Genomic DNA, 18,027 nt, shown 5'->3' with positions numbered 1-18,027 from the left:
CCTTCGGTGGCACCGGACAAATTTCAACCTCCCTGGACCACATGTACTTCCTCTGGAAACCTGGATCTCAAGACACTCAGGTACCCTACATATGGAACACACCTGATTCTATCCGAGAGAAATCTTTAAAATGGGCATAATCATCTACCTTGCCAGGGTATTTGAACTACTATTACTATAAACCTAGCAAAAGTGACTAGATACCATGGGCTTGTAGGATAAGGTAAGACCGTTAGAAACATCCGGACTGACTGCCATGCCCCACATCCAGAGTGATTTCTTATATTTCTTTTCTACTCTTCCAGATCCTGCCTACGAGTGCGAAGAAACGGCCAAAAGCATTTGTTGCCCTGCCTCCTCCTAATTAAGAAGGAAGGAAGGCTCCCAAAGATGATTTCACATGCCAAGGAAAACCTGAGCTCTGAATCCTGGAGGGCAAAGGGTTTATGAAGAACACCCGGACGTGCTCCGTTATAAAGAGCGCTGCGCGAACCCCACAGCTTCCTCGGCTGGAACAAACACTGGGTGGGCATTATGTTACAATCCTGAGAAAGGGGCAAGCTGTACTGTCAGATTGTTTCATTTTCCCTTTGTACCATGCCAGCCCTGGCTGCCTCGGCCTACCAGGGATGACTAGCGTGGCAGGGAGGGTGCCTTCCTTCAGGTCTTGCTCAAGGTCAAGCCACACTCCTGGCACTTTATTAAATACCGCTGACTCCTCAGCAGGTGGTAGAAAAGAGGGCTCTGCTCCTCTTGCATAGGCCATATCTTCCTGGCTTGCTGCGACTGAAATTCACTTCTCCAGCCGGATAAGTTAAGCCCTGCTTGTACTCGAGCAGTAGATCTGCAAGGCAAGCCCAGGGGCAAAATGAAGTGGGGCTGGTGATTCAGTAGAAGGGCGTCTCTTCCCTTTGTTAGTACAGTTAATGCACTCGGCCCTTCATGGACAACTAAGTCAACGGGACAAGCTCCCCGCCCTGAAGAGCTGATACACGGAGCGTCTCTGCCCCGCTGACATTCTGCATGGGAAAGTGGGATAGGTTGACTGCTCTGAACACGGATGGACTCATTACCCTGGATGAAAAGCCACCTTTGGACATCCCCAGAGAGCTAGTGCAGCAAGCGAGCAGGTCTCTGGAAGATCGGATCGATTCTTCCAGCCCAATCCTGGAGGGAACCGCAGAGACCAGACTGATGTGTCACAGGGTCAGCAGGATGCACTGACCTTTAGTTCACACCCAGCTCAGGGTGGTACCGAGCCCAAGCTGTTAACCAGCTGGTTGCCTGTGAAATGAGCGGGGAGGTCTGGGGCCAGGGTCGGAGTCCCAAAACCACCCCGAGCAGCACTCGCCCACCCCCCTCGTTGGCAGGAGGCCAAGCACTGGCCAGGGATGGTGGGACTGTGCTCCCCGCTAGCACCTAGCAGCAGCCCTGCTCCATATCAGCATGTGGGTGAAGCGTCTTCCCTGGGGCAGTCGGTTCAGCACTGCTCACCCCAGCAGCACTCGGCACACAGGCCCCAGCTGCTGGTGGCCGTCAGAGCTCATTCGCCTCTCCCCCAGGCTGGGAGCTCAGTCAGATGGGATTCCCCTGGAGCTCAGGTAGCAAGAGCCAGAGGCCCGGGGGCAGGAGGGGCAGGAATGCTAGAACAACGTTGACAGTGGTGGGGCAGGGAGAGGGCTGAAGGTCATTGAACCCAACTGTAATGCTTTTGGTTACTATTGTTACTTCAACCCAGAGGTGCTGCCACACACCCAGCACCCCTAGTTCGAGCCCCTGAAGAGGGGCTGAGTTCTAGCCGGGCAGCGAGACCCCCCCCGAGCAGCTCCATGTGCAGCATAGCAACAGCCCGGAGAATCCCCCGGCCAGGTACCAAACCTTGGATTCATCCCCATGGGGCCGGGCGTGGCCAGTCACTTGCTCAGGAATTCCACACAGATTTCCCCCCCCCCCCCCCCCCCCAGGACTCAACAGATTTCAACACCGCCACCATCGAAGCTGTGACTTTCACAGGGATCAGAGACAAGCCTGGCCTCTGCCTACGGGCCTAAAGGATTCTGGGCAAGACTGCTCTGGCTGGACGGCACGAAGGGTCCAGCCAGCCTCGGCTTCCTGCTGATGCCAACCCTCCCCCAAGGGCACCAGAGCGGCAGCTCCAGACGCAGCGCTACTTCCCAACTTACAGCCGTTATGGAAGGCTTCTTCCCATCCCCTGCTGGTGGGTGAGTGACATCGGCACCAAGGAAGATCACTGGCTGCTGAAAGACGGCCGAGCTAATTGGAGAGAAGAGACAGTGGAAAGGTTTGCAGCTATTCCAGTCAGAGAGTCACAGACCGTGCCGGGGTTAGTCACATTCGCAGCCACTGAGTTAGAAGGAGAGTGCAGTGAGGAAACCCCTCTCTGGCCTCCAGTCTAGGCAGGACGAATTAGTCTGAAAAGGTCTCAGCCACTGCCTTTTCCTGTGGTTTGCCCTGATCTTTGCTCATGGCATTGCAGGGTCTCTCTACCCTGCCTTGGTGCATCAGCCCCCACAAAGTGTCACAAATCAGCCACATTTCTAAGCTGTTTGGGTTTAGAGGCATCTTCGCACCAGACCTCAGTGGTGAGTGAGGGCAAATTAACAGGAAATACCGTGACATACCCAAACCAAAGATTTAGGCCCCAATCCTGCAAACACTTCGGCATGTGGTTAGCTTGACACACTGGGTAAAGTTAAGCGTGTGTGTCACACGTATGAAGTGACATATCTGCTTATGTCTTTGCATAACTGGGGCCTTAGTCTGAGTCATTAATCTTCGTGACAAAGAGGAAAATACAGACCCAGGATCTGCCGGGGCTGGGGATTCCTTTACAGAACAGACCCTGTACTAACTTTCTTCACCAGCTGCACAAGCTGCCTCTGTTGCAGAGTGGGGACTCTTTATTCACATAGAACATGGCTTGAAAGTTCTCTCCTGTTGACTCTTACGAGATTAGACTGGTGGCCACGGCCTAGTTAGCGGCATATGCAGCAGCACAGAGCTGTGTCTCGCAGGGGAGGACTGGGGGCAGAGCATTCTCAGGGAGGGGCTTCCCGCTTCGCAATTCATTTCCTTGTCTCGATTTGGAGCCTAGATTCAGTGACCTTCAGGATACACTGCAAGACTTGTCTTTTCCCTCGGGGATAGGAAGGGAGGAGTTCGTTCTGGGGCGGGAAAGGTTTATTTTGAGGCCTGATCTGTTCCAGTGCCCTTCTGACATGGTTCGATCAGTGCTGGTAACTTGCCTAGTGACTCTAGCGATGGGGGAGGGGGAATCTCCATGGCCGTTTCTGCAGCTGACTCAGTTTCCAGGTTCATGTACAAGGCAGCACCTGGGCTGTATTTCATCCCCCCCAATCCCAGAGTCAGGACAGGGGATTTTAACAGCCGCTTGCCAAGCTCTCCTACTGGTAAGGCCAGACAGAGAGAGGCTGGCACAGCAGGCTCTGCTGGGGACCCTGGTTCGGTCCCTTGATCCCAGCCCCAAAGGAGCAGAGCGGAAGCAGCGTGCTGGGAAACAAGAGGGAGGAAAGCCCACAGGGATAAAGGGGAAGGGAGGATGGGGGGCAAGCCCATCCCACTGCGGCTGGGGCCCAAGGCAGGCAGGGGACTCGTACGTACCGCTGGTGAGGCACGAGGATGTTGTTGATCCCGCCCAGTTTGACGTTGATTTTGAGGCAGAGGTTGGAGAGGGTTTGCGGGGAGGTTTTCACCACATTCTTGACCTGAACGCACTGCGTGGCCATCCCCAGGAGCGTGTCTCCAACACGCTTCACCTCCGCTGCCAGCAGAGAGGCAGAGTGTTAACCCCACAGCTCGGAAAGAAGGCCCCTAAAGTACATGCGTTTACAGGGAGAGCAGGGGCCACGAGTCAGGACTCCTGGGTTCTACTCCCAGCTCTGACAGAGAGACCTCGGGCAAGTCACTTCACCACTGCGCCTCAGTGGGCCCATCTGCAGAGCAGGGATAACTCTTCCCTACCGCAACGTTAAGCTGAGAGACTTAATGCCTGTACAGCACCGACGCCCACAGACCCTTTAAGCCTTACCAGCGCCACACGCTCTATGCGGCAGGCTTGGCACTGAGTGGGAAGACGGGACACAGACTCAAGGCTGTTCTAAGAACAGCTCTCTTTACCCGTGTTCCCAGGCGGCTCTTAACAATCCCAGACGCTTTGCACCATTTCATCGCCGCCTGCAGTTCAGCTGTTACTGCACTCCTGAATCCCATGCTTATTCATGGAGTCTAAGGCCAGAAGGGCCCATTATGAACCTCTGGTCTGACCTCCTGCATGGCACAGGCCAGAGATCCCCACCCAGTGATTTCGGCATTGAGCCCACAACTTCTGGTGGAGCTACTGCACCTCGTTTACAAAGACATTAATTTGGGATGTAAAAACGTCAAATGAGGGAGAATCCACATGCTCCTAAATCAGTCTCATCCCAATGGCTAACACGCAGACACGGCTGGGATACAAATGCTGCTGAGGGGATGTCCCAATCCCACAAGAAGCTGCTTTCATCGAAATCCTTCTCTTTTTAGCACGAAACATTTCTAACCAACATTGGCATGGATCTCCCCTCATCCTGGCTCCAGAGCACGAGATGGGAATCAGCAGCCTGCAAGATCAGTTCTCAACTCAGGAGCGGATGGTTTCTGGGCGGAGCAGCTGACACAAAAGACTAAAGAATTTCTATGACAGCCCTCCCCACATGGATGTACCATACACAGGTGTTTTCCCTGGCAAGATGACGATGATGAGCTGGAGCCCGGAGTAGGTGTTTTTAAGGTGTCGGAACATCGGCTCCACGCTGTCCGCACCCTGTGCGTATTTACAGAAACATGGCTGGCCTTGGATGGGCATCCCTGCATCCTTCGAAATCTTGCGCAGCTGGTCTGTGAAGTTCCTGTGCCGGGAGGGAAAGGAGAAGTCAGTTCCTGTGCACGTGTGGTTTCTCCTAAACGCGGAGTACTGAGCTGGTGTGTGCAGCATGGAACAGGAAAGGTGCCCATTCCATTCCCACCACTTAGCAGGATACCGTGACACCACAGCCTGACCGATCCCAAGAAGAACGGAAAAAGGGAGTCACCCCCAGCCCTAAATCAACATGCCTTTTGGCAAAGCACAGAACGACTGATGTGTAACAGCTGAGCGGATCCAGCCTGGCAAAGATCTCCTTGCCCACGCTACGAGGAATTTATTTTGACGGTGAACAAGTTACAAGCAGCTTTTATTCATATGACAGGAAAGTGGGGGCGAGCAGATTTGCCTTGCAGGCTGGTGGGTTTCCATAGTTTTGGGAGCGCTGATGTGACTCGTTCACGTGTTGCCAAACTTGGGAGAAGTTAGCATTCTGCATGTGATCAGCTCATCCAGTGGTTTTCGATGTTTTCAGTTTGAAGCAGGCACGCCCAAAAGCCCAGAGTGCCAGCTCAGCATGGCTACTCTTCACCTGCTCTTTACAGAGGTCACAAAAGACAGAACTTCCCTTCGACTAGCTGCAACTCAAGTAGCCAAGTGTCCCCATTAAACCTAATCAGAAATATCCCAATTGTCCCACCCAGTAGCTGTGTCTCATCTATGGCGAAACAGTGCAAGGAGTTTAAGTGCAAGTGAGGCCAGAGGCAAGTACGCAGGGGGAATGAGAGGAACACCACCCAGGCGCGGATTTGATTCATCTGTGGGTTTGCTGGGAGTTTAAGATCCAAAGTCAGGGGTAACATTTCCAGACACCCAGCAGCCTCTCCCACATCTCAGCTCCTCTCCATTGTTTAACGGAGGTCAGAACCCAGGTTCATGTATAAAAGCCTTTTCCAAGGACAAGAGCTAAGTGGCTGTCGGTCAATGGCTAGGCTGTTCGAGCCATCCGACTGCTCCGTAATCCACCAGCAGTGCTGGGGGACAGCGCATTGCCAGAGTAGCCATGCATGAGACACATACTCTTCCAAGAAGCACCACCAAAGGGTTAAACACCCTTAAGAGCAGTAGGGAAAGTTCTCTGCCTTTTAAATTTAAGTTTGCTTCTCCCATTTGAAGAGAAAGCCAGAAGCAGCCACCTTAGCCTCTTACTCTGTGGGGCACAGAGCAGACAAACCATGTTTAGTGTTATGCGTGGGTGGAGACAGCAGAGGGAGCTCATGGGAACCAGAATCAGAGTCTGAGATGTGGGAGGGTGCAGATCTAATAAAGGAAACCAAGACTCTAAATTAAATTCCAGCGTAAATCTGAAACGGGGGAAATAAACTCATGTTTGCCAGACAGAGGGTGACAAAAACATAGTACATTTCCAGGCCTCTGGGAGGGTGTCAGTGGAGAACAACATTACATTTAAAAGAGCTTCCAGCTCTTCACACAAAGCTGCCGTTTAAAAAAGCCAAGCAGATGTTTCAGTAGGGGACACTCACACTCCAGGCCCCTGCTCTTCCCCCAGCCCCTACCGCAGGCTGCCCAGCTCCTTACTTCAGCACCTCCTCTCGACACTGCTTCTGGGGGGCAAAGCAGGCGATAGCCCAGACTTTGATCTCGATCCCGTTGTAGAACTGTTTCCCCCGCATGTCCCACACGCCCTGGTTGGGAGTGGCGATCGCCCGGTTCTGCAAGGCAAGCAATCGGACAGAGGTCACCCCCCAGAGTCCAACCTGCCCAGCAATTTCCTTGCTAAAAACCCCTTTTTACATGGGAGATCAAACTGGGGAAGAGCGCGAGAGCAAGGTCATCTGCAGCGTAATGGAAGGGGCTCCCAGATACCACAGCTATGAGGGCCAGGAACGTACCTTGATAAAATGATCCATGCAATCACATTGCAAGGGTCGTTTTCTGCCCCCCCACCCCCACCCCGCTACATTCCTTGGATGCAGGACAACAATCTAACTGCAGAAATCCCTCAGACCCCCACTTCTTCACAGGCTTTGGGGTTTAAACGTGCTGCTCAGGGGCTTGGTATCGAGATACAGAATCTTCACTCTTCAGATGACTGGTTCTAACCCAACCTGGGCTCGTCGTGATCCAGAGCTGTTCCCATCTGACACAGATTTGGTGGTCTCGGTATTGGTCCCAGTGGCCCACATGAAATGGGTTTGGGAGACCAACAGGGCAAAAAATAAATGTCAGATTTGAACCAAGGTCTGCAGAGGTGAAAGGCCAAAGAATCCACCTGCTGGGCCACCCAGCCCCACGTGCCCCTCCATGCCACTGGGCTCCACTCAGCCCTGATAAAGCAGCATTAATGCCCAGTTAAGGAAATACTCTATTCCAAAGGAAGTTAATAGAAAAGAAAACTGCAGACCCAATCTGCACCTCTTAAATATCCCAGTTGCAAGAAATTCTCTGTCCCCCTTAAACAGGGGCCCTCTCTTTAGATGATGGAGGCTGGGACTATCAAAGGGATTTATTACTTAACCCCCCAAGACTCCTGTGGAAATCCCAGCCTTCAGGCACAAACTGAACACTCAGTTCTGTTCTGTTTTGGGCAGAGAACCGCAGGCTGTTGAATTTCCCAAGCCCCAGATTGCAACGTAATGACTTTGGCATGAAAACAGACAGGTGTCCAAGCGATGACACACTCTGGCTTACCCGGCCTCCGTACTGTAAGATTGGTGCTGGAAGGACCCTCCCCGTCACTTCCGTCATGTCGTCCTTCACCTTTATCCCAAACTCCTGTATGTACGGATCCAGGTTGTAACTGGCATTCTTCATCTGGGGGAAAGATACCACTTCAGTTCCTTATACTGCTCAGTAAATGGTGTGGGCTCCTTGGCCAGCGTATGGGCAAAGCAGTGGTGGCATGAAACCTTTGAGCAGTAGCTCAGAGCTGGTTTGCAGCCCTGGGCAATGACCAAACTGACCCATTAAGAGCAGACTGGGCAAAGCTGAGGCTGCTAGTCAGAGACGCCTGTACTGTCAGATGCAGGAAGGTGACGACTGCCATCCGGATCTGGGACAGGCTGAAGGGAACAGGTGCCATACTAATTCTCTGTGGTCATCGACGTGGCAGGGATTTTAAAACTAAGGGCCAAACTCTGCTCTCCAAACTGACCCCCAGTGGCGCTAACTCTGGGTTTATACCAGTGCAGCTGAGAGCAGAGTTTGTTCCTAAGAATTAGAGCTTCACAACAGAGATTCAGTGCATCAAGAAACCCATATTACGTATACCAGTAGAAAAATCAAATGTCCCTGGCTTCTGGAGCCCAGAAACCTATGTTAGAGTAACGTACTAACCACCAACCCCTCACCACCTGCCACCTGGGCAAAGAGATGTCTCCACTCTCCTAGTGCTCCCTGATTTCCCCCAAGAGCTGCCCTAGGCAGCTGCAGAGCATTAGGGCAGCCAGCTGAGTGCTATGGGTAGCATGTCCCCTGAAGGGCCGCCTATTGCGTGTGCCATTCATGCGTCACTCGCTTGTCTTACTACAGCCGTTCTGCCACCCATACACCACGTGACAGTCAGCTTCCATGCGGCTCAGAGTCCCACGTGGTTTTGGGGGGAGGGGGATGCTCCTCTTTCCCCCCCCAAACCCTCCTCCCAGAGGACAGGAACAAGTGCCACATACCAGTCGGCTGATTTCCTCTTGTCTATCCGGGGCGGATCTCGCCGTTGCTTTTATCATGGTTGATGTCTGATTGTCTGTTAGCTTCTTGATGCACCGCTGGCCTGCCACAATGTTACACACCTGCAGGGCACGGCAGAGAGCAGGAGACAGCAGCCAGAAGCATGTTAGAAGACCCACCTGGTTAGCTGTCCTGAGCACTTGTAACCTACACCCCCCTTCTATGTGGTGCTGGGGCCCTCTCTAGTGGTGCCTGTGCCACAGACAGAAGTTGATGAGCCTGTCCCAGCCCTATATGGAACAGAGCCACTGAGATCAGAGGAGCTGGGTTCAATCCCTACTGCCAACAGGGGTGGTCAGAGTTCCTGCACCAGGAGACTCTGCTGGGAGGAGCAGTATCAGGAACACTGCTCTGCCGAGGTACTTTGCCCTCCTTGCTTCCTGGAAGCAGCTCTCTTTAGACCCAGTCAGGGGGGCTCCCCTTAGCCTCAGCCCCTCCCTGCGGCACACAGCAGTTTACTGTCCTGAGGGCTGTAATGCTCTGGTCTAAAGGTGGTGGTTGGGTTTGGCGTGCGGGTGCTGGGGGGGGTCAGACTAGATCTGTGGTCTCTGGCTGCACACTCTAGGACACAGGCCAGGTTCTCTCTCTTCTTTGTGGTGCAAAACATTCACTCCCTGCTCACTGTGCATCTCTGCAAGCCAGCCGGTGCACCGAGGGGTGGGTACCTTCGCTTCCAGGTTACCAGTTCAAGTCCAGCCCAGGTTGGACTAAGGGGGAAAGGATGGCAGATAGACGAACACATCGCAGTCTCCCCACCCCTCCCAAACGATAGTCACCTGGAACTGGTCTCCCCGAGGCCACGGAGCAAGCGGGCTCAGAGAACACTTTAGGTCTTGGCAGCCCCGTTTAGTAGCGACTTGGCACTCACCTCCAAGGGCAGATATGTGTGCTTCTGTTCCTGGCCGACCTGCAGACACGGCAGGTGGGGGTATTTCAGCTGCAGGTTGTATTTCTGCTTGAAGTACTGAGCCACTGTACACTCCACTGTCTGCCCACTTTCCAGCTGCAGGGGGAACCTGGCAGATGAGGGGGATGCTCAGGATGCATCTACTTCAACAAGAAATCCTACCCACTTCCCACGCCAGAGCACTCTCCCTTCTGCTTGGGGCGAAGGGAACTGAGAGCAGGGGCGAAGCACCTGAGCGTGCGGGGCAAACCCCCCCAATTACAAATGAGGGAGAGAGAAAGCAAAGAGGTGGCTGTACAGCAAGTCTGCACAGGAATATCCAGACCCTCGGGTTGCTCTGAGGTCCACAAATCAAGCACTGATTTCACAAGCTAATCAGGGAAATCCTTTTCTTACAGGACACGTTGCACATGATATTGCTGGGTACACAAATTGATGGCTACAGGGATTTATATTTGCTCATTTGCCCCCTGCAGTAGCACAGCTGGGCTCAAGAGGAAAGTCACCAGTGTATCCCTTCTTGCCACAGGACAGTGGCTCTTGAAGGGTTAAAGGGGTATGGGGAGATGTGACACTTCCGAACCAGTGGAGAATTAACTCGTGCTGCTAAGCTGCACAGAATTCAATGATGCTGCCTAACCAATGGCAGGAATCCAGACACACAAACTCCACCTGCACCAGTCGTTTCCCAGCTCCATAAAGAGCTTCTGGAGAACCCGGAGTCACCCCGATATTCTTAGTGGGGACATAATTAGAAAGCCAAACAAGCTACAAATGCCCCTGAGGAGACATCACATTATTTCAGTACTGACTGCCCAAGACTTCCTGGGTCAAAATTTCAAGTGAAAGTCCCTGGAAGGGGTCTTGGAATGAAGGATACTACAGGAATAGGGGGAGGCAGCTGGGAGCACTCGGTGCTGGGGAAGTGAAGCGCTCTGCAGCGCGCTCTGCAGCGGGTGCAGAAGGAACGCAGGAGGCAAGTGTCCAGAAAGGGACTCCTTGAGCTAAAAGAGAGGCACAGGGGAGATCTCCTGGGGAGCAAACTCCAACCCCTTCAAGGAGCCACTGCCTGCACTTGGATCTGTTCTTCCCACATATTTACCTTTGATGTTTCCAATTTACTGGGGAGCCCAACAAGTTTCAGAAGCAGCCCCATGGCATCAGAACTATACCGAGGGCTGGCCAAAAAACGCTAATTATTTTTCAGAGGCAATTGTGAAATAAGTGTTTTTCCCACCAATGTTTCCAATGTATTTTAAGTTTTGGTTTTCAAAAAATCATTTTGGTGAGCAGATTTCAGTTTTCAAAAACCACAAAGATCTACCCAACTAAATCAGTTTACGTTTTCATCACAAAATGTTTAAACAAAAATATTTTGAGCAGCTCTAGCTACAGAGCAGGGGACACCCCGGAGAAAGTGGCAACCAAAAAAGGCTGGTACAATTCCCATTTAACACATCACACACGGAGACCTGGACCAACCACAGCTCATTCACGGCCAATTCCCAATCCACAGCTCCGACACCTGAAGATCTGTAGCAATAGTGGACTTCTGCAAGTGTCTCCTGGTGCATTTTACAGGTTACTGGGGAAATGTAGCTGGGCTGGGGAGTCCTAGAAAAGCTCTTTGAGGAAGGAACCGTCTCTACTTGTGTGCATGCTTATGGGCACATGCAAATAATTTAAGGGATTAATTTACCTCCTGATTAAACCTTCTGTTCTCCAGTGTCTATTTTTGACCAAGTACAAAGCCGAATTCAAAGAGATGCAAACTGGGCAGATTGACAGCGAGTTAACTCATGCCCTCTGCTGCATGCCTCCTAACAGCGTAAGAGCCTTCTCTCAGCTCCCACTCCTCCTCTGCATCCTGCTCCCGTCATTCATATCATGCTACATGCAGCCATGCAGGTCCCTCTGTGCAGCACATCTGCAGAGAACTGAACACCAGAGCTCCCTTTACCGTCACATGCTAGAGTTTGCCTTTTGTATCTCACGAACGCTACCAGCAGCTGCTAAATAACTAAGAGAACGGCTCAGATTTTTCCAAGGGCATTTCCCCCCCCGACTTACGTCTGGTGACTGGCTGGTCGCCTGGTAACGTTACACACTCGGTATTTCCTCTTCATCTGCCCACAGTGGGTCACCTCTACTTTCAAACCTAATGCGAGAGAGACAGACAGCAAATCTCTGATCAATGTCAGGAGCTCCACCAAGCCTTTCACTGACCAGCTTCCTGTCTACTCCACATGTGCTTTAATTAAATCGTTAACCCTTTGGAGACTTGGCCTATCTACAAACATGCCCTCTGAAGCACGTTTGCCTGCCAATGAAGAAGATGCCAGGGTGCTAAGAGTTAAAGAGTGCATCTGCACAACCTTCATCATCCTCCCTGTTTTACAGCTGGGAGGAGAGAGATGAAGTGGCTTCCCCAAGTGTGCAGAGAGATTAAGGCAGAGCCGGAATTAGAACCCAGGTCTCCCGTGTCCCAGGTCAGTGTCTTCACCATGGTAGGCAGAAAGTTGCTCTGTATCCTGGGATCTCAACACCCTCCCATCCACTCACAGGACATGAGCTGCTGTGCGCGCCCTTGCCGACAGAGTGCCCCGTCTCTTTACCTTTGATCTCCTTGGTGAAGCGCACCCTCTGTGAGTCCGTCAGGGGCTTTGGCTGCTCGTCGATGTTCCGGATATCCAGCACTTCGCACATGAACTCAATCACAGGCTGGGCTTTGTAGAAGGCTGTCGCCGACACTGCAGGGAAGGAGCGTGCGAGACGTGGAGATCTTTCCTCTCTCTTTCAAGAGTCCTAGACACTCCCTAACTGCAGGTGACATCTTAGGCCCTGCCCTAAGCCAACATTGGGTCATCACAACCTAGCACGCATTCCCCCCAGGCTGCTGTGGTCAGTCTTGCTTCTATCGTCCCAAGTAAATGGGCTTCCAGAGTTGCCCCAGGGAGACAATTTGACAAATCTCCTAGTGACCTACCCGAGAGCAGAATCAGACCCTCCACCCCCTTGCGCCACCCTACCCAGCCCCGCATCCACTGGACAAAGCAGGGAGTTGTGGAGGCAGGCCACTTCTAGTGAGAAGGGCAGTGCCAGTCAGGAGTGAGGCCCCCACTGTGCTAGGCAGTGTCTGAACACCCACAAATCTGCCCCTTGTCCCAAAGGGACAGTCAAAAGATTTGGCCTCTTCTAGTGCAGATCCTCGGCACTGGACAAGGATCGCAGCCCTGCTGGCTGCAGTACGAAGCGTCCGACTGGAAGCTCCATTTAGCACCCTACTGGCCCTCACCTAGCCCTGCCCCTACTGAAATCTTCTGGGCAGCTCCCACCAATTCAATGGGTGCAGTTAGGCCAGCACTGAGCCCTTCTGAAATCCCCACCCTCACAGCGCAGTCCTTCCCACTGTAATCAGCAAATATGACACTCCTGTAACTAGTGCCTTGGATACACGTCTGTGTCCGTGGCAGAGTCTCAGAGCCTGCAGACTTGGGTTCGCACTATAGCCCTAAAACCCGCTGTGCAGACGCTGCAGCTCGGGCTCTGAACCCCACCCCGCAGCCCGGCTTCAGAGCCCGAGCCGCAATGCCCGCACGGCTGATTTCGGCGCCACAGCGCAAGCCCCATGAGCCTGCAGATCCAGTCTCAGAGACTCGTTGCCGCTCCCTGCGTAGATGCACCCCTTCGGCGGGCGAGCAGCGCTGACGCGCCTGAGCGGGACACGTCGGAGAGAGAGGGTGCAAGTTAGTGGGTGAAGCTGGAGCCTGCCAGCACTGAAGGGGAGTTACCATCAATGTTGAGCATCATCTTCCACATGGCAGGCCTGACCGACTGGTGGAACCCAAACCAAACTTCCCTGCCCCCTCCCAGAGGGTGATAGTAACCTTCAGGAGGGGAGAAGAAGGAACGGCCCACAGGGGTGTACCTGCAAACCAGGGAAACAAGACTCATGTTATTCAAAGCAATGTCAGCAATCCGCTGTGCGGGAACAGGGACTGCAAGTCAGCCTGCACGCCCGTGGGAATGGCTTAAAAACTCTTTCTAACTTAGCCACCTACATCCATGTGGAGGCACCAAAATAGAGTCCCATTCCTTGTATCGCAGGAGTACCTAGGCGTCCCAGTTGTGGGCCAGGGCCCCACTGCGCTAGGCACTGTACAAAGAGAACAAAAAGGATGGTCCCTGCCCCATAGAGATTACAATCTCTCCTAAACCACCAAGATTGGGGGTGCTCGGCCCCTCAGAAGACAAGTCAAGCCAGGAAGTTAGGTGGCTAAATGCAGACTGCTGAGGAAAGCTAGGCACTCAAGTTTGGAAATTCCGGCCCCCCCAAACTTCCCTGCCTCCTCACAGGGCTACGGGGAGGGCTAGCTAATCGCCGTGCCGGGCCTAGAGAACGAGCACTGCGATGCTGAGCCGAAGCATCTTCCCCCTCACTCAGTAGGGGGGGAAGCACAAGGATGCAAAGCAGTAGACAGTTATCTTAGATACAGACCCACCAGACTCCTCCATCCCTCGGGTGCAAGGGCTGGGCTTGCAGCACTGGAGGCAGAGTGACAGCACAGGCCGCCAATCCCACACGCTAACCCCAACAAGCACAGTGAGACTGAAGTATCCCAGCCCACAGGAGACCAGGCTGTGCTGTGCCCCAGGCAGAGAACAGGAGAGACTGGTGCCTGGGGAATTGCATTCATCGCTACCACACACACAAGCCATTCGTGTAACTGTTACACGTGACCTGACCTGGGAGAGCTCAGCCCCCCCTTGGCAACACCCCCAATGTCTCGCCAGCGCACACAGTTCCACTCTGATGAACGCTCAGTTACGACGCCAGCTCTCCTCTGGACTCCGCTGCTCCTGCCCCGGACACATCACCCCATCCCGAGCGCCCAGGGGAGCAGATTACCTCATTGACGCCAGATGTCTCATGGCAACATCTAGCGCCTGGACAGATTCCAGCGGGACGGGGATCTGCCCGCTCACCAAGGCCTCGTGGAGCATCCGCCAGCTCACAATCGCCATCCACTTGATGGAGACCTTAAATATCCGGTCTTTGCCTTCCCCTGGGATCGTTACCTCAAAGTCAACCTGAGGCAGGAGGGGAAGGAGGTGGGGGAAGAGAAGTCATTAGAACACTACTAGCCAGACTGCAGCAAGGTCTTCCCCCTCCAGCGGCAGCACCCCTTTACACCCACCCCTTCCCCTTCAGGGCATATGACTTTCTACCTTGGGGGGAACATAGCTAGGAAAAGCAGCATGGTCCAGCAGACACAGCAGGGACCCAGAGTCCTGGGTCCTCGTTCCAGCTCTAGCACTGACCGGATGCATGACCTCAGGCAGTTGCTCTTTGCCTGCAATTTCCCCTCCCAGCCTTTGTGGGTCATCTATTTAGACTATAATCTCTACAGGGCAAGGATCGCCTCCTGTACACAGCCTGACACAGCAGGGCCTCTGACTTGGCTGGTACCTCTAGCCACTAGTCTAGGCAGCACGCTTGGTTGACACTGCTAGGCAGTAACACAACACAAACAACCACCTCTGCGTCTCAGTCTCCTCATCAGCAAAATGATACCATGACACTTCCCTTGTATCATGGGCAGCCAGCCGCAAAGATCTGGTCTGAGCTCACCCACTCGCCCCAGGAGCCTAGAGCCCACCCATCCCCACATCTCTACCTGTGGGCCGAACTTCTTGGCTACAGCTTGGGGAACAGGACCTCTCTTCCCATCCCCAAGATCCTTTCGTTTTCTTTTCTAGAGCCAGAACCATGCCCCCATTCGATCTTTATGCACATGGTGCTTCCTGGGAGCACCGAGTACCCCTGGCTGGGCCACCCCCAGGAGCTTTTGGTCCCCGCCCTCACCCGTTCGTTTCCGATGGGCAGGGCAGTGACGGTGTAGATATTCTTCTTCCCGTCGTACACCGGCTTCCGATCTCCAAAGATCTGAGGTTTGAAGTGCTGCACCATGTATTCCACAACCTCCCTACAGAGAACAGAGGGGCAAGAGAAAGGAAGAAGAAAAGGAGAGAAAAGCAAAGCTAACTGGATCATTTATTTGGCTGGTTGATTCCCAGCTTAGCCTCTTGGGACAGAACAAGTCGTATAAAAATTACTGTAACGTGGGCCATCTCAAGATCTAATAGCAGCACCTCAGGCAGATCAGAAACAAATCAGCCCCCAGATGAATGGGTGTGCGTCTTGCCCGGTATCTTGACAAATCAGTGACGGTGTAATAGGGTTACAAGGCACGTGGGAATGTGCACCTGTGCACTCGGAGCGGGCGGCAGCCCCGGGGAGCGTACCACAAGGGCAGGGGAGAGCGACAAGTATCTACACATAGACAAGCTGCCAAATGGCCAGGGAACAGCAGCATCTGCTCACTGGTCTCCCAAGCTCTGAATTAAATATGCTGCTGGGGGCAGGGGGAGTAGGGGATCAAGAACTTACACTGGCCCATGGTCTGGGGCTTGCTATTTTTAAGTCTGCATCAGTTGCCAAAATAGCCCAGCTGCTCCGAGGGACCGGGGACAGTATTACGGTCCAGTATCTCCTGAGCCCTCAGGGCCAGGAACAAAAGCCGAGCAGCACAGGAAAGCTGGGACTGTACAGGTCTACGTGTCAGCCATCTGCGTAGCTGGGGGAATGCCCACATCATTCGGCACAGGAAGGCTTGGAGCACATTGGACGGAGAGCGTACTAGCTACATCCAAGAAGAAATACAGCTGTAGCTTGTATGTTCTCAGTGTCTAGAGTGAACATGGATGCCATTAGACAGCCGTGCTAGTAGAATTCACTCGGCTGCCCCAGCCGGGTGCAGCACCGCTCCGGAACAAAGCAACCCATGTGTCACAAGCCACACTGCAATGAGAGGCGAGTAAAATAATCACGGGGCAATCTGGGGCGCTTTGCATCTTGTTGCACTTTCAAACCTGACCCTGTTTTTACACTGAAGGGGACAGTGTTTGAAAAATCGGTTCTGCTGGGGAAAGGCGACGTTTCGTGTTCTCATGGCCAGATCACATTATCCACTGAACTTCAAAAAGGCAGCAAAAAAATACAGGAGATTTTGCAAAGAGCTCCCAGAAGTTTCACATGGTCTTGGGCACAGGCAGTAACTTCTGCACATTCTGTTCCACATCCCAGAGTGGGGAGGGACCAGAAATCACAGAAGCTTCACTGTGGTGCTTCCCCCACACCGCACACCTTCCGGGACGGGAACAGCATTCCCAACCGCTGCTTCTGTACAAAGGAGCTGAGTCGGGAAAGAGTGCTGAATCCTTTAATACTTGCCTTACCTGTTGACTCTGCGTGGACATTTATCGGGCTTGATATCCACTTCATAGTGATACACATCGATCTTGGGAATGTCCACTTCAAAATAGTTGGCCAAGAGCTTGATAGGCTTCCCTACGGTTCCTATCCCAGGCCGACGTGGTGCTTGAAATACCTGCTGCAAGGGTGGCAGGTAAGTGCCTGCAGCTAGGGAACAAGAGACATTTGGAAGGTCAGGAGATCTGGGGAGACCCCAATAAATAAGCAGCCAGGGACTGTGAAGCTGGAATTCCACAGAGAGCTTTTGGGGACAAGGGCCAGAGGAGCAGCACTCAATAGAGCTTCTAGTTATCAGATGACACGTTTGTTTTCTCGAATATGCGATTTCTCCTTTGTTTCAGTCTCTCTGCAGTCCTGATGTGGGGAGGAGATGTGATTGCAAGTTACTTTTTACAGACGTTTACTAGGTTACAGCATTGCAAGAGGTGGTTACAACTTCAAAACTAGGATCAAAGCAGCTAGAGATAGAAGAGGCTTCACCGGTCCCTGGGTCCCTGTTCTCTACAAGTGCCAAGCCCAGCCAATGCATCATATTGTAACACCGCTTCCCTTCTGTGGTGCCTTTCACCAATGCATCTGGAGCACCTTCCACACAGTAAACCGCCCACACAGAAGGCAAATATCCCCATTTTGCCGATGGGAAAACTGAGGCACCAAGGGGTAGCAACTTGTCCAGGATCACACCAGATGGTAACAGAACTGGGGGTGGAATCCTGGCTCCTAGCCACATGCCCTGATCACAAGTACACTTGAAACATGAACTGCTGCTCAGACTAGAGTGGGAACCGAGGGTAGTACTCACTTATCTCGGATGCCAGAGGCCCGGTGGTGCCCAATGCCTATTTTAAACGGAGCCTGAAAGCAGCCAGTAATTTTCCCAAGCTGCACACTGCTCTTTTCCATGCTGCACAGAAGAACTCATCATTATACACAAGTAGCCAGCACTAGTAACAAAAAGCCCTCCTGGCACTACTTCTGGAAGATGCAACACACTTCCATGGTTGGAAGGTCAAGTGCAACCCTGCATTTCTGCCAAGAACCATCTCTTTCCACAAGCCGCGGCACTGGTGACAAGCTAATTGAGCGTCTGAGGCAGATGGGCATGTGGGATTATGGACACCCGACATTTAGATAAACTACAAAACTGGGAAGGCT

The 18,027-nt window shown here is 52.9% G+C and overlaps 1 protein-coding gene across 1 annotated transcript in view; it reads right to left on the bottom strand.

Moving 5' to 3' along the window:
• Positions 1-17,015, bottom strand: part of LOC112108701 (protein argonaute-1) — a 28,492-nt gene extending 11,477 nt beyond the window's left edge. The window contains exons 1-13 of the mRNA XM_024202909.1: positions 16,836-17,015; positions 15,403-15,523; positions 14,446-14,627; positions 13,328-13,464; positions 12,152-12,286; positions 11,607-11,694; positions 9,498-9,645; positions 8,572-8,691; positions 7,595-7,717; positions 6,482-6,615; positions 4,744-4,928; positions 3,643-3,802; positions 2,184-2,274 (exon numbers count right to left, since the gene is read on the bottom strand). Coding sequence (XP_024058677.1) covers positions 2,184-2,274; positions 3,643-3,802; positions 4,744-4,928; positions 6,482-6,615; positions 7,595-7,717; positions 8,572-8,691; positions 9,498-9,645; positions 11,607-11,694; positions 12,152-12,286; positions 13,328-13,464; positions 14,446-14,627; positions 15,403-15,507 — 1,608 coding nt within the window. The 5' untranslated portion in view covers positions 15,508-15,523; positions 16,836-17,015. The remainder of the gene's footprint in view (positions 1-2,183; positions 2,275-3,642; positions 3,803-4,743; positions 4,929-6,481; positions 6,616-7,594; positions 7,718-8,571; positions 8,692-9,497; positions 9,646-11,606; positions 11,695-12,151; positions 12,287-13,327; positions 13,465-14,445; positions 14,628-15,402; positions 15,524-16,835) is intronic.
• Between the last annotated feature and the right edge of the window lie 1,012 nt (positions 17,016-18,027).

Source organism: Terrapene carolina, unplaced genomic scaffold (assembly GCF_002925995.2).
Source record: "Terrapene carolina triunguis isolate 2854851 unplaced genomic scaffold, T_m_triunguis-2.0 Scaffold236, whole genome shotgun sequence".
In the NCBI taxonomy this organism is placed as follows: domain Eukaryota; kingdom Metazoa; phylum Chordata; order Testudines; family Emydidae; genus Terrapene; species Terrapene triunguis.
The sequence above is the reverse complement of the archived record's forward strand: the minus strand, read 5'-3'. Positions and strand labels throughout refer to the sequence as shown.